The following is a 16,021-nucleotide window of genomic DNA, read 5'->3' on the forward strand; positions in this document are numbered from 1 at the left end:
ACAGAGGCCATATAATGTGACAAAAACCTTTCTTATAGGAGATTGCAAATAAAAGTGTTTACATCTAGCAGTGAAGTAGCTTCAGCTATTGTGTTCTAGACTAAATGGTAAGCATAAGCCAAAGCATCAGAGAAAGATGGTTTTCATCAATTAAAAATATTTCTTGACAAAAAATATTTCTCAGGTCCAGGATATTAGAAGCAACATAAGGTGTGATATAGCTCCCCCTACTCAGCCACAAACTCACTGGTAATCTTCAGGCAAATTAATGCCCCTCACTAGCCCTCAGTGTCACCAGGTGGAAACTGACAGTGTTAAGCCAGGGAGTTCCTAAGGCCCGTTCTGGTCCTCACATTCCACAGTGCAGTTCAATGCTCCCTCATGGCAGAGCCGCCCCATCCAGATGACAGTCTTTCTCTGGAGGAAGGCAAAATTTATTTGGGATAACAAGACCTGGGTGTCCCAAAATAACTAAATACAATCCCCAAGTGAATGTAGGAGACAATCTGTCTACTGATGCATTGAATAAAGGCAAAATAAGGGAATAGGTATTGGTCAAGACCTTAGTTCCCACCAAGGGGGAACAAAGTATATGGAGGATGAAGCAGGGGATTTTGTGGCCTGGAAGTGTCATGCATTGGTTCTGTTAGCCAGAACTCAATCACGTGGCCCCAATCTGACCACAAAGGGTGGGGAAATTTCATCTTCCTGTGGACCCGACAGCCAAAAATCATGCTTTGATGAATACCTAATAATGTCTCCTCCACAAGAACATGCACATAGGTTTTGTAATTAGCATTCTTTTCTTTCCATTCATAACTAAACAAATCATCTTTATGCTGACAGCTAACTGTATTAAACATTTATTCTAGGCTAGGAATTGTGCTAAATACTTGACATACTTTATCCAACTGAGTCCTCAAAGCAATCTTGTGAGGTAGATTTCATTATTACCCCAGTCTCCCACTTTCCAGATGAGCAAGCAGAGGCACAGAATGGTCAAGTAACTTGCTTAGGGTTGCACAGCAAAGTAATGGTCAGACTCAAGATTTGAATCCCATTTCTTCCCAAGACAGGGGTTAAGAGCTGCTAGTGGACAGATGATGAATAATGAGAGTGCTTGGAAAGCTGGAGCTTCCTGCACTGTCAGCTTCTCTGAATCCAGAAGAGACTGAGACCCTCAAGCTATCATCTGCAGATTTGCTTCCTGGGGTCATGGCTGAGGAGATGGTGGTGGAAGGCTGGGAAGTGAGTCCTGGCTAAGGACACAGGAGGCCACGGAGCTCTTGGTGGCCATAAACCCTGCCTTCCAGCAATATCCCAGGCTCTAGTCTGTGTATTCTCCTGGCTCTGTGTCCTGAGGCCATGCCTCCCACCCTAATGTTGAACATCAGGAAGCCTGGAACTGGAGAAAGACAGAGCTTACCCCTGAAGTTACTGGGTGAACCACCCCAGTCTAGGTCTAGGTCAGCTGGTGGAACTGCTGGTCCCATGGCAGGTGGCCTTTCTTCCCCTGATGAAAGTCTCAGTGCTCTTTGGCTGGGTTAAATATGGTTACTTCTTCTCAAGCCCCCACACTTCTTTTCTGCTCTCTGGACTTCTGCTTTACAATGAGCTTCCAGGCAGAGTACTGAAACGGTCTCTGAGACAGGGATCCTTAATCACGGTGCAGGCTGATGGCGCCTTGGGCTCATCCAGAACAGGCACCCCGCACCTCTGGCCTCCTGCACCTCAGCTCAGGAAAGGAGAAAATTCCTGTTATCTTTTTGCTTTAGAGTTGAGGCTCTTGCCTTGGGGGATCACTGAAGAAGCCAGGACGGGCCCAAGAGACTCTGGCAATAGGTGACTCAGTTCAAGCAGTAAAAGCAAAAAAGGTATGAGTTGAATTTTGTCATGGCCACTAACCCCAGTGTGACCTGGGCCACAATAACCCTTGAACTGCAAAATGGCCCCATCTACTAATACGGCCATGGTAAGACTCGGCTTATAAGGCTCAGACAGAATGGATGTGAAGGCATTCCCAAAACTCTGAAGCGCTATACAAAGGAAGGTTCTAATAACATTGAAGTGACAAGCTCCCACATGGGAACTTCTGGTATAGTTTCATAATTCACCTACGATGTGTACAAAGAATCTCCAGTCTAACTTGGCTAAGATTGGTACCAGGCTTCATGGGGGTGAGATTCTACTGAGGGTCATGTGTTAACTCCACTGACCTCAGGATGTTTCAGAGAGGAGGAAGTAGAGAGAGGCGGTAGGTGTAGCGGGGAAAACTGGGATCACAGGAGAGGGCTGGGTTTCGGTGTTGATCTATCCACTTATGACCTGAATGACCTTGGATAAGAATTACCCATTAGAGCAGAGTTGTGAGGACTTATCTAACAGTGCTTTATAAACTATCAAGTCAGATACAAATAGGATGTTTTCATGGCAAAAAATTTAGTCAGAGAACTTTATCTGCCTGAGGTCAAATAGTAAATTGGTGGTCAAATTTGGCCAGGATAGAATCTGTTAGCCCAGTGTTCTTTCTAGAAAAGAACTTCTAGGCACTCAAATTCTCTCTGAACAATAGTAGTCCACACACCTGAGGAAATTAATCCCCTTAGAGAGAATGGAAATTGAGTCCAATAACCCATTAGAAAGTTCGATACTTGGGACTTCCTTGGTGGTCCAGTGGTTGAGACACCACGTTCCCAATGCAGGGGGCTCAGGTTCGATCCCTGGTCAGGGACCTATGATCCCTCATGCCACATGGCAAGGCCAAAAAAAAAAAAAAAAAAAAAAGAGAAAGTTTGGTACTTGAAGTACTAAATGTTTCGAGGTCTGAGGAGACACGTTAATTGTATTTAATCCCATGAACGTAACTCATATTCCCGTCAAACCTTCAGATACACAAAGCACTCACTCACAGGACCACTGACCTCCCGGTTTGGCATCACTGAAGAGTGTTGGTAGAGACAGAGGGTCTTTGTAATTAACACATAACATCACAACAAAAGACATTTGTTTTATTTATTTATTTTTTAGATCTCCATTGGGAATTTGGCACAATAGATTTCTTGTGTGGCAGGGCTCATTAGGGCATAAAACAGTACCCTCAGGCTGGCCTCCAGCGCCCCTTCCTGTCAGCTTTTGCATTGTTATTCCCTTGGCATTTATAAGGTAAAGGTGACTTGGCTTCTAATGAACGCTTGGTCACACATAATTGTCCATTTAGTGTGTGGCATTTTTAGCATTTAGCCAATTTAGAAACCCTAAAATCATAAAATACGGTTGTTAAATTTTTTGACTCCAGGAAAAAAAAAGGTGTTTTATAAATTCCATCTGCCTAAGTTTTTACAGGTTGAGGATTTGGGAGTTTGGTTGTATCAGGCTCTGTTATCATTCTTTGCTTTTGTTTCTCAAAGGGGGAATAACAGACAGCATCATCTGTGCCTCACCGGACACCTGGAAGGGAAAGGACCTCCTTAAAATCCCTCACGAGCTGTACCAGCCCTGCCCTTTTCCTTCTCCAGACCTGGAGTCCTCACAGGTGCAGCAGCTAGGTGCTGCCCACCGGGCTGTCCCCAGGCACCCTGAGAGCCACAGCTCAGGGGAGCGAGACCACTGGGAGTGTGAGATCAAACCCAAGCCGAGGCCAGCCAACCTGCGCCACGCCGTGGCCACCATCGTCATCACAGGGGTGGTGTGTGGGATTGTGTGTCTCATGATGTTGGCGGCTGCCATTTATGGCTGCACCTATGCAGCTATTACCGCCCAGTACCATGGGGGACGCTTGGCTCAGATCAATGAGCCTGCGAAGACAAAAGGAAAAGAGCTGTTTGACAGCTCAACGGCCTAAGAGCTTTCATCTCAAATAGGAATAATCATTATAGGCCAGAAGAAAGTTTCTGAGCAGGGCTGATGGTTCACTGTTACTGTCTCATTTTCTTTTTCCAAAAGGAAAAAAAAAAAAAGATGTGTCTGTAAAAACAGACAGTATTCCTGGGAAGAAATTTATGTTGAGATTTTTAAAAAAATACCATAGTTGAAACAGAGATGATAACTTGTGCTCTGTGCCTGAGAAGTTATGACAATATTCTATGTGGGGAAGGCTGTCCACAGAGAAAGGGAAGATACATCTCTTTCAAGGTACTCTTCCCTGCATTAAGTTGCCTTTACAGGGCAGCAGAAATACAAACACGTGTGCCAGCATTCCTGGAAGCTTGGTGGTCCACTGGAAAACTGCCCAATTTTGAGTGCCTGGGAAGAAGTTGGCAATCTTACCCAATGGGCACTGAGTGCTTCTATAGTCCAAGTTCATGATAGACCAGTGATACTTTTAGATGTTAGGTGTGTTATATATTTAGCAAAAGCGTCTGTTGGTTGGGAATTTTGTAGCTTGCCACAAGAGTCAGATTATATTTAATTTTCTAAATCAGAAAACTATTTGGGGCTTTCTAGGCCACAGAAGAAGAAGAGGGCTCCATGACTGGATAATAGGACTCAGGCCCAGGGTCTGGGGAAGTTTTCTGATGCAAGGGTAAATAACATATAAACAAACACAAAGAGGATGGGGTGGTGGAATTCGAGGCACATATTACCCAAAGGCCATATCCACCAGGCGATTGGAACCTTCCATTTATAACTCTCACAGCAGGAATGAATTTAGGGTGGGCTGAGAGCGAGATAATGGCTTATGTGTATCTGTATCTACGTACATAGTGTGCAGAGTGCATAGGCTTGTTCAACCACACCCACACATAAACATACTCAGAGCAATCAGTTTACCCACTAATGAAATGCAGCCGCGGCAGGGTGGAAGCCAGCAGCTGTTGACCACCACCCAGATTGTCTACTCAACACTCTGGGATAGGAAGTCAGAGGAAGTCTGAAGAGAGTGGAAATTATCAAGAGGCTGGAGGTACGTGGGAGCAGCCGTCCTGAACATTATTTAGGCTGAGGTTTAAAAAAATCAGGTGTGGCTTGCTTGACTCCACAGACACGGTCCTGAAGAGCTGCATGCAAAGGAAATTTTTGTAAATTGAATCATCATTTTAATGCAGTAGGGGAGCTTGCTATTTAAAGGAACCTTTCATGGAATCTTTCTGTAATGGCAATAATTGGCTCCAGATTTATGTATTTTGTAAATTTGCATTTTCTCATGCTAGGATTTCTTAAAGTAGAATCTACCTGCTCTCTCTCTCGCTCATGATGTCCCATCTCATATTTAGTCACCTGTTAGTATTAAAATCATTTTACACAGAGGAGTTAAGGACTTGGCAAAAGCAAAGAATAGCAAATACAGGGCAAGCTGTCCCTCCAGAGGCCTTGACAGACATCATTAATCAATCCCAGCACTCCTCCCTGAGCCCTGATGCACCACAGATGCCTTCTTGAGACAGCACTGTAAGGCAACCAGAACTAATCAACTGGAATTGGTTCAAAGGATAAAACATATTTGTCATTCAGGGTACTGGCCCTATATTCACTCTTTCAGGCCATGTAAAAGTTGCTTGGATCCTAAATCAGCAGTCCATTCCATAAACTGGCATGTGAATGGACAGTCCATTCAGCCTGGAATACTGTTTCCCTGTCTGATGTGCCCAAAGCCTTGCCCAACAGTATAAAGAGGCCAAGGGAAAGACGGATGAACCTACCCTAGCTTACCCTGCAGGACACAGAGGCCATCTATACCTGCTCACAGTGCTTCACAACTAGTGTGGGCTGCCCACACCCACAAGTTAAAGATGGGCCATCTCTTTGGAGCAGCAATTTTGCTAAATAATTCTTCTGGGGGAAAAAGTATAAATTTGATGTTAATTTTTTCTGAGTATTAAAATAAACCTGGGTACGTTAAAGAGTAGTTTGAAAAATTAGCATGGATTTTAAGATCAAAAAGAGATTCCAGAGAAAGTCAGCTGCTGCATCAGCTCCATCCCAAGCCTGGTGCCTCCTTTCTGCTCTGCTTCGTGCACCACTTCAGTGGGCGAGACTGAGCATCCGGTCTAAGGTTGTAGGGATTACTTTCGAGGTGGAAAAAAAATCTTTCTTTCCCTTGCCCTGGACCATGAGTCCTTGGCCAAGAAAGCACTATGAGAAAGGAAATCGAGGAGATCTTTTTATACATCGTCCTCATTTCACCAAATGATTCTGGAGTTCGTACTACGTACCAGGCATGGTGAGAGGTGTTCTCGTGAACATTCATGTAATCTTGGCAACCATGCTGTGAGATACTTGAACAGATATTACATAAGCTGGGAACTACTGAGGCCAACCACAAGTGCCTTTTCTCGTTGCTGTGATTTAAGACATGCAGTACACTGTGCTCTGCCGGAGGCCTGGTGACTGTACAGGTCAATCCCGTCCCCCTGGCCTGTACAGGTCAATCCCGTCCCCCTGGCCACAGTGATTACATGACAGAGCTTCCAATCCACCGCTGAAAATCCTGAAAGTGGCTAGAATCCTCAGTCCTCAACACCCACGTCCTATTAGATTTCTAAGCATAGATGGTAACTCAGGCAGATGCCTGCTTTATGAGAAGTCTTTAAGGAGAATGACTAAAATGATGCCTTCATGTATTCAGATTTCTATCTTTTGCCACAAAGATCAGTTAACAATGAAAATAATTACCCTAAAATGTCAACAATTCTCTCAGCACAGAAAAATATAAATCAAATTGTTTAGATTAACAATTCAGCATTATCATTTGTTAATACAAGAAATGAAATGTTTTCTCTGTTAAAAACATCACAGATGAAAGACCCAATTTGCAGGGTATTCTGTGAGAACCACAAATTATCTTTCACAACCACTACAGCTCATGAGGGGTAATTTGCAAACGCCTCATAGATTATTTTCAGCTGTTTATTGCTGCTGTCATATTTATAAATTCCCCTATAAAAATGCCCTTCCTTCAAAGAGTCATAGAGCCTTACTGAAGGAATACTGTGAACAAATATCACATTTAGTGTTGATTGTTTCTGAGAAAATAATGTAAAATATAGTTTCTTCATTATATTTAGTGAAACAGTATCACTACTTTTGCTTTGCCAGAGATCACAAATTCACAATAGCAGGACCTAACAGACATGAGGCATATAAAGAAGGCGTAGGAGGAATTTCTGCCACAGAGATCGTGGAGAAAGAAGACCTAGTGTCAAATCTATACCTGGAAAGCTTTTAAAATTAAGGCAAAAATCCTTGACCCTGTGGGAACAATCTTGTGCTTCAGATGATAATATGCCCACAGACAACTGTGTATTTTATTTTTTTCTTACAAAAATGAAAGACTGAAAAGTGAATCACAGGATTTCCTCCTGAAGGTTCATGAAAATCAAATCTCATTACTCAAGTTAACCAAGTTACCCCAGAAATATCACACTAGTGATAGATCCAAAATATCAAAGGAAGTGGCTCAATTTCTAAAATGATCTATCCATAGCACCCATTATCATAATTATACAACTGTTAGAAACCTATAACTTTCTATCACAGATCAGGAAATAACTGTTTTCACTTGGGTCAAACCCACAGTGTATCCATTGCTAAATGCTATTAGACAGAAACCTACCAGCAAATGATATTCCAACCTCACACGGCATCACTGGGGTGTGGTTTATATGCACAACTTCAGGGAACTATCCTGCTTTCCCTTGTGATGAAAATGTTTTATTTATTTATTTTTTTATGCTCAAAACGCAATAAAAACTCAAAGAAACCTCCCTCCCATCGGGAGAAGCAGCTTTCTAATCCCTCACTTTCTTTTCAGATTCTTGACTGGAGTATCCACACCTACTTTTCACTCCAATGACACTGAGTATTCATTTGGATGGATAGGATGTGACCCAGTTTCAAAGACTCATCAAGAAGAGCCAGAAAAAGAAAAAGAGGACTGGGAGTTGGGAAGGTCCTTGGAGAGCATTTAGTCTAGGTCTGGCAAATTTCAGAATAGCTGTGACCAGCCTCCCTACCTGTTTCAGACATTGCTAATAGATCATGGCAAACTTATCTACTGAGGTAGCTGGCCTCAGAATCCTTTTTAATCTGTTTTCTAGGTACCTACTCCTGATCAACTGGAGTTGACTTATGAGACTAAACCTATTTGCTACCATATTCTTATTTTACAAATAGCAACTGGAAGCATGGAAAAGGAAAGGAATTATCCCAAAGTCGCACAGATAATTAATTGCACACCTGATAAATGCAGTTTGCAGGAGCATGGGCTTAGAATGTATAATACAACCCAACCCCTGCCACTCTTCATTTATTCTGGTGAACCACAATATGAAGACTATGGAATTATTTTATTAATTATTTGGAAAAGAACAATTATAGTACCACCACCACCATTTATTGAACACCCAGTTTTGTGCCGGTTGTTTTCAGTGTAGTATTTTCATTTTCCTCTAAGACTCAAATTAACCAAAAATGTGAGTATTTTACTGCCACATGACAGATGAAGATACATAATCTTGGGTTTGGGTCGCTTGTTCAAGGTCATATCATTAATTAGTGGAGTAGGAATTTGAATGAAGGATACATGGGTTTCTTCTTATGCTTCTATCTACTTTTTCGTATATTCAATATTATCCATAATAAATGTTTTAAAAAAAAGAATGACTCCAAAGTTTTTAGACTGAATAACCAGATAACTAGAATGACTTAAGTGTGGAATCGATTGCATTTGATGGGCCTATTTGAGAGGCAGGGACACTGAGTAGTCAAGGGAGAGAGGTCTGGCTTGGGAATCACCAGCTCACGAATGGTGTTTAAAGCCTTGAGAGTGGACAGGAACCCTGGGGCCCTCTGACATGTACAATCGGGAGATGAACAAAGTCAGCAAAGGAGGCCTAGGAGGGTGGGCAGTGAGGTAGGCAAAGAATCAAGTAAAGAGGTTTGCAAGGAGAACATGATCAGCTTGGTCAAGTGCTGCTCACAGACCAAGAAAAATGAACATCTGAAGTTCAATTTTGGATTTGGTAATGTAGGAGCTACAGGTAACCTTGATGAGAAATGATTCACTGTGGATGAAACCTGGTTGGAGTGGGTTCCAGAAAGCATGAAAGAGAGGAAGTGAGAAGAGCATAAAAAATGAGAAATAACACAAATAAAATGATTTGATAACAAAAATAATTTTGTCTTAAAAAACCTGACTATATCAGCAAAAATCTGGAAGTTAACAGATGAAGGCTAGTGAAGTAAAAGCATATAAAATGCCCATACACTGTGTTTTCACTCTGAACTTCCTTTTTATGTTTTAAGACAAATGTACACTCCAGTCTGCCTGAGCCTGGTCACATATAATTTGGCCTTGAAGTAGGAATGACATTCGGACACTGATCTTGACCTTGTGCAGATCTTTTCACCCAGAATAGAACGTGGGAGCTCTTGGTGAGTGCAAACTGTGGGAGGCCATTGGAATAAAGAGCCTTTGATCAGCACTGTCCCTTTCCCACCACAGACTGGCAAAAGCATTTTCCATGAGCAAGAGTCCACTGACTGTCAAAGCATTTATGCTGCAGCCTCTGGTCATGCCCCCTCTTCCCAGGGAGGGAAAATGTACATCAGCTCATTTATCCTCTCTGGCCCTTCACTTAGCCTGAGTCATATATATTCTAATCTTCACCGAGATCAAAATCCCACTGAGGTCACTAGGAGATTTGCCTGGATAAGGGTGGCTAAATAAATCCTCAAATCTCTCATGAGCCATGTTGGGGGAAAAAAGTATCCCAGAAACTGTTTTCCACCAAAGCATGTGAGGGCATTTCCAGTGTTCTAACAAGCATTATGCTGATTACACTGTTCAGAGGTTTATAAACTAGAGCAAAGATTAAGTAAATCACTCTCTTGACTGACAGGGAGAGCATATATTTTAGAAAGCTCAGGATCTTTGATTGGAATGTCTCTGTAACCACATATATAAAAACATTAGGCACAATGATGGATACCTTCTGATACAGGAAGCTCTGTCTTTTATATCTACTTACACAGCCTCTGATTTAAATATTCCCTTCATTTTCATAAGATAAAAAGATGGTGAAATAAGTGAGTGAACAAATTAGCATTTTAGGTGTTTTTTTTTAAAAATGGACTGTGACATATTTTTATCTAAAGCAGGAGTTGGCAAACGTTTTCTGTAAAGAGTCAGGCAGTAAATATTTTTGGCTTTTTAGTCCATGTGCTCTCTATCCAACATTATTTACAAAAACAGCTGGTAGATATCTGACAAGGCACTTGTATCCAGCTTATATAAAGAACTTATATCTCAACAATAAAAAGACAAATAACCTAATTATAGGCAAAAGATCTGAATAGACATTTCCCCAATGAAGATATGCAAGTAGCTGAGAAGCACATGAGAAGATGCTCAGTGTAGTTAGTTATTAGGGAAATACAAATCACTTCACGCCTACTAGGATGGCTAAAATAAAAAAGATAGACAATAGTAAGCATTGGTAAGGATGTGGAAAAATTGGAAGCCTCGTATGTTGCTGGTGGGATTGTAAAAAGGTGCTGCCACTTTGGAAAACAGCTTGTCTGTTCTACAAAATATCAAACCTAGAGTTACCATATGACCCAACAATTCTATTCCAATTTCTACCCAGGAGAAATTAAGACATATATCTGCCCCAAAACTTGTACATGAATGTTCATATCAGCATTATTAATAATAGTTAAAAAGTGGGAACAACCCAAATGTCCATTAACTGATAAATGGATAAATAGGATGCTATACATACATACAATGGGATATCATTTGGCAGTTTAAAAAGCCAGAGTAGTGACTTCCCTCGTGGTCCAGTGGTTAAGATCTCCCTTCCAATGCAGGGGGTGCGGGTTCGATCCCTGGTCAGAGATCGCACATGCTGCCCTCATGGCCAAATAAATAAATAAATAAAATAGAAAAAAAAAAAAAAAAAGCCAGAGGACTGATCCTTACTACAACATGGATGAATCTTGAAAACATTAAGCTCGGTGAAAGAAGTGAATCACAAAAGGCCACATGTTGTATGATTCCATTTATCTGCAATGTCCAGAATAGGCAAATCCACAGAGACAGAAAGTAGATTAGTGGGTTTCCTGGGGCTGGAGAGGGGAGTGGGATATCAAGAATGAAGGGGTGTGTGTGCACGCGCACGCCTGTGTGAGTGTATGGGGGGTTTTGGGGGGGATGTGAAATTGTTCTAAAATTACATTGTAGAGATTGTTGCACAACCTGCAAAATACCAAAACCCAATAAACTGTACACTTAAAATGGTGAATTTAATAGTGTGTGAAATATATCTCAATAAAACTCTAAAAGAAGGACACAGGTAGCATCCTAGATTTGCTCCTATGGGCTACAGTTTGTCAACCTCTGTTCTAAGGAATAGGTACATGAAAGTGTGAGCTTCAAAGTTTTACTATGAAACATTTCAAGATACTATAATGACATTCCCTATGCAAGTTTTTCACAGGGGATGGCACATGGCAATAAGCATTGACTAATGAGAGGTGGTGGGTGTAACATACATCATTCTTACCAATGGTAACAGCAGCAATAATAATTTAGCAGCTAACGATCACTGAGCACTCAACTATAAGCATTCACCAAGCACTTTATTTATATGAATTCATTCATTTCTCTCAAAAGGAACCAGAGGGGTCCCCCCAAAGCCAGACTGAATCTGGGTGCAAGACATACTCCATTATTGGTTAATTCTTCTCCTTTTCTGTGGTGATGAAACAAATCTCCATCTTTAAAAACTAGGCTGTTAGAAATCCAACCAAAGCACCAATCAACCTTGTTTTCCAAATGTGAAAACTCAATCCCAGAGCAAGAGGGGAGAAATGGCCCTGTACTCACTCCTAAATCCTTGGCTTACATTAGGGTTAATGTCCAAATCCTACTATGACCTCAGAAAGAGGAGTCTTGCCGATACAGAACTCGAAAACCAGGTATAAGGACCTGTAACTCCAAAATTCTGTGGTTGATTTTAGGGTGGAGAATGTGTTGGGGCTTTTGATAAGGTTTATAAAAGGACAGTGGCTCATGGGAGTGAGTGTCCTGGAGAGTTAGCACAGAGGATCCAGTTTCTCAAAACTCTGGGCTATTTTTATTTATGGAGCAATGATCCTCAGCGTGCCCTGTCACTGGCTACCACAGTATGCAGAGCAGCTGTTCTACGTGGCCAACTCTAACTCAGATTCTGTTGCAGACTTGAAATACAGCATAAGTGGTAGCTACATCACTAATCCATTTCTATGAAGTTTGCTGTTGTCATTCCTACCGGCCTTGACCTCCTTTTGTCCCTTCACGGCACCCACCAGTCAACTTAAAAAAGCAAATGTCAAATATATAAAAAGCCCCACCTCATAGCTGACATTTAGAGCAAAGACTTGCCTTAGGTTACTCACCTCCCCCTGGGGCATCTGCCCATCTGCCCATCAGCTGTGCGTTTAGATCCTAGTAAATACCACCCAAACCTGAGAAACTCATTTGTGTCTCACAGAACCCATCTAGATACAACATATATGGGGGATCTCATTCAAGATTCCTGGAATCTTGTTCCCTCTGCCTGGAATGCTCTTCCCACAGATATTTGCATAATGGCTGTACCTCATCATTCTGGTCTCTGCTCATGTCACCTTCTCGGGGAGGCCTTCTCTGAGCCCCCATCCTCCCCCAATCTGGAGAAGCATTGCCTCTGTCATATGCAAGTATGAACGTGAGTGTTCTTCCCTGCCTTTGCTACTCCCAACCACACTTCATTTTCTACAGAGCATTAGCCACTACCGGAAATTCCCCCTCCCTCCCTCCCTCCATCCCTCCTGCCTTTCTTCCTCCCATTCGTGCTACACTTGTCTGTTGTCTGTACCTCCCACACAAGTGGAGGCTCCCCTCCACTGGCAGCAACTTAGTCAGAATGGGCCTTCACTGGGCAGCTGCCACCCAGCCTCAGGGCAGGGGTGCCAACAGTGCCCTCTCACTGTATGAATCATCATCCCCTGACTCACTCCAAAATGCCCTCTGGGGTGCTTGTTCTCAGTTGTATCCTCAGCATTAGGTACATAGTCGATGCTAGATATATATATATATATATATATATATATATATATATATACATTCATTGAATTATTTAATTAGAAAATGAAGAAATGAAACATCTTTTTGTAAATGAGCCTATAAGGGAAAACACTGAATTTGAAAGCACCAAGAATTGAAGTTTGTCTGTCAGTTTAATCCAGCATTTCTCAGTCTCACCTCTACTGACATTTTGGACTAGACAATCCTTTGTTGTTGGGGGGCTGTCCTGTGCCTTGTAGGATGTTTGGCAGCATCCCTGGCCTCTACCCACTGGATGCCAGTAGCTCCCCTCCTAACCAGTCATGACAATCAAAAATGTTTCCAGATGTCGTCAAATGTCTCCTGGGGGTCAAAACTGCTCCTTGTTGAGAACAACTAATCTAATCAGTAAGTATTAATTTCTGCTATGATAAAACATTCCCTTTGCTCAGGTCTACAAACTAGAAGTTTATCCATGTAGACTTGACACATAATTCCTAAATACTAGTTAACTCATATACACCAAATATATGAAATCCCACCAAAGGAATGTTGATAAGCTGAATATTTGCCTATAACATTTTGGCAACATTATTTACCCAATTCTAAGGAAAGCTGTATATTAAATAGTACACTCAGTTTAAACAGCATGTACCTGACAAAAGCTAATGGTCATTGATGTTAAGCAATCTCTTTCTTAATCATCTGGTTAAAATGAGATCCTTTGTCCTAATATCAAGCATCCCCCTTCATTACACTGCCCAGAATTATGCAAATGAGACCATTTAACCCACATTTTCCAATTTCCCCCAGTGAATGGATCTAATGTGGTGTGTGTTCCCTGCAAAGAATCAGATCGTCAGATCAGAGCCCCCCCCAAATTTACTAGTAATTATTAAATTTTATACTTAAAACAGGTGAATTTTTGGTATGTAAATCATATCTCAATAAATCTGTTAAAAATATTAATTTCTATAACCAATGCCTCTAATACCTATAATCTCTGTTGCTGATCAGATTAGCTATTCTAAGCATCAGGTTAGATGCTTGGACCTCAGAAAAGACATCTGCTGATGCAGGGACAACTACTGGGCTAACACAGTTGCCATTAGGAATGGACACTAAACAGTTTTTCTATTCCTTAAAATATCCATATTGGTCTGTATCATTTTACTATGGTGTGGATTGCAGTTTTAGCTGCTGAGTGACTCTCTTAGAGTTTTGGTCAAGTACTGTGTTCCTATTGTTTGGTCAGTAAACTGTGCAAGTGTATGTACCTACAGAGAGCAAGTAAATATGAAACCCATCTTTCTCAAGTCACTTAGTCAGTATTTTGACATATTTACCACATCAGCCCTCACACTTGGCACTAGGAATAAAAAGGTAATTGGGATGGTCCTTGCCTCTGGAGAGTTTACAATTTATTCAAGAAATGAAACTAGAACATCTTAGAAGAGATTTTAGATTTTGATATGCTAAAATTTACATTTTAAAGCAAATGTAAACAATTCAGAATTTATTACCTAGTACTTAAAAAATTCAGAAATATGAACTTCTTATCAAAAATTGAGATTAAGTATTTTGTATTTGTCAGAGCGAGAGTCTAGAAGGAGAATACAGAAGGTCAGACAAACATCCCAAGGAGGGGAAGAAATTCCCTGCATGGTTATACCTTCCAACTTGGCTCAATTCCTCCCCTCAATGCATTTCTTTTCTTCTCCAGGTCATTTCCACCCTAGCATGATGGAAACAGTGTCTATGACTCTTGTTCTATTGGGCCTGGTCTCTCCATTGAGAGTGGAGTGGAGAATTAACACCATGATCTAGGTAATTTATGGAACTCAAGTCAATAACGACTAAGTAAGAGCAAATAGGTTTCTTCAAGTTCAATTCAATTTATAGAATCCTCACTGAGGGTCCACTATGCTCCAGGGACTCCATCGGGTTATGCTGTGAAGGACAGAAGATGAAAACTACGAAGTCTTTGACCTCTAGGAGCTTCTAGATGACTGTTCAGCTTTTCAATTCACTTGTCCTGTGTAGACATAGCTTTAAAAATAGCTGTTATTTTAAAGTTCTCTGGTGGGGAGGGAAAGGGGGCTGTGGGAGGAACTGTCAATTACAGGGCCCGGTTATTATTCATTTGTATCTAGAGTGCTGGCAAAAGCACGAGGTCAGGAAATATTTATTGAATAAATGAGTGAATGAATGCATAGGTATACTGCCAACTTGAAGATAAAAATGGGCCGCCTCAAATCCTAGCAATTTTATACTTCCGCATATCCAGATATTTTCTTGTTTGTTTTCTCATTTTATCCCCAAATCAACCCAGAGTAAGGTGAGGGAGATAATAATCCCAACCCTATTTTAGATAGAACTTCAGGGACCCAAGACCACACATTTAGCAAGTTATAGAGTAAGTGACAAACCTACGTGGACCTTACAGTCCCAGGCTTGCATCTCCAATAACAACAGAAAAATGGATTAGGGGCCTGACACACACAGCAGGTTCCAGGGCTCTGGAGAGACTTGGTGGGCCAAAGAGAAAGTCATACCACTTCTTCCTTTGCAGTGGGAAAGCAATTAAGCAAATTTAGCATGCTAGTGGCAGCTGGAGAGTTGGCAAGTTCCTCAAGAGAAGGACTGTAAGCAATGTCATAGGCCAAGAAGATGTATGGGGCCCATTTATGCACAGAGGCTGACGTATAAATGGAATCCGGCCCAGTCTGACTGACTGCCCTTTCTTCAAAGATGTCATCGACAGATGACTATCTAAATGTTTTTGTTTGGGAAAAAAAAACAAGAAAAAAAGAGAGAAAGAAGAGAATAACACACACACACACACACACACACACACACACAGAGATACACACACAAAACCAAAACAAGAAACTTTCTATCCCAAACAGACATATGTAGCCAATGAACATGAGAACACCAGATCAGATCTGGGAGCACTGCAGGCTTTTCAAAGTAGTCCTTGATAATAAACTG

General features: G+C 41.4%; 2 protein-coding genes across 2 annotated transcripts in view; one reads left to right on the forward strand and one right to left on the reverse strand.

Annotated features, from left to right (window-relative positions):
• LRTM1 (leucine rich repeats and transmembrane domains 1) overlaps window positions 1–3,841 on the forward strand; it is a gene marked incomplete at both ends in the record, with an annotated part of 14,277 nt that extends 10,436 nt beyond the window's left edge. The window contains one exon of the mRNA XM_082638938.1: window positions 3,408–3,841. Coding sequence (XP_082495064.1) covers window positions 3,408–3,841 — 434 coding nt within the window. The remainder of the gene's footprint in view (window positions 1–3,407) is intronic.
• The window catches only part of CACNA2D3 (calcium voltage-gated channel auxiliary subunit alpha2delta 3), a gene marked incomplete at both ends in the record, with an annotated part of 792,926 nt that overhangs the window by 136,897 nt on the left and 640,008 nt on the right, over window positions 1–16,021 (reverse strand). The window lies entirely within an intron of this gene.

Source organism: Mesoplodon mirus (assembly GCF_964341445.2).
Source record: "Mesoplodon mirus genome assembly, chromosome: 12".
Taxonomy (NCBI): domain Eukaryota; kingdom Metazoa; phylum Chordata; class Mammalia; order Artiodactyla; family Ziphiidae; genus Mesoplodon; species Mesoplodon mirus.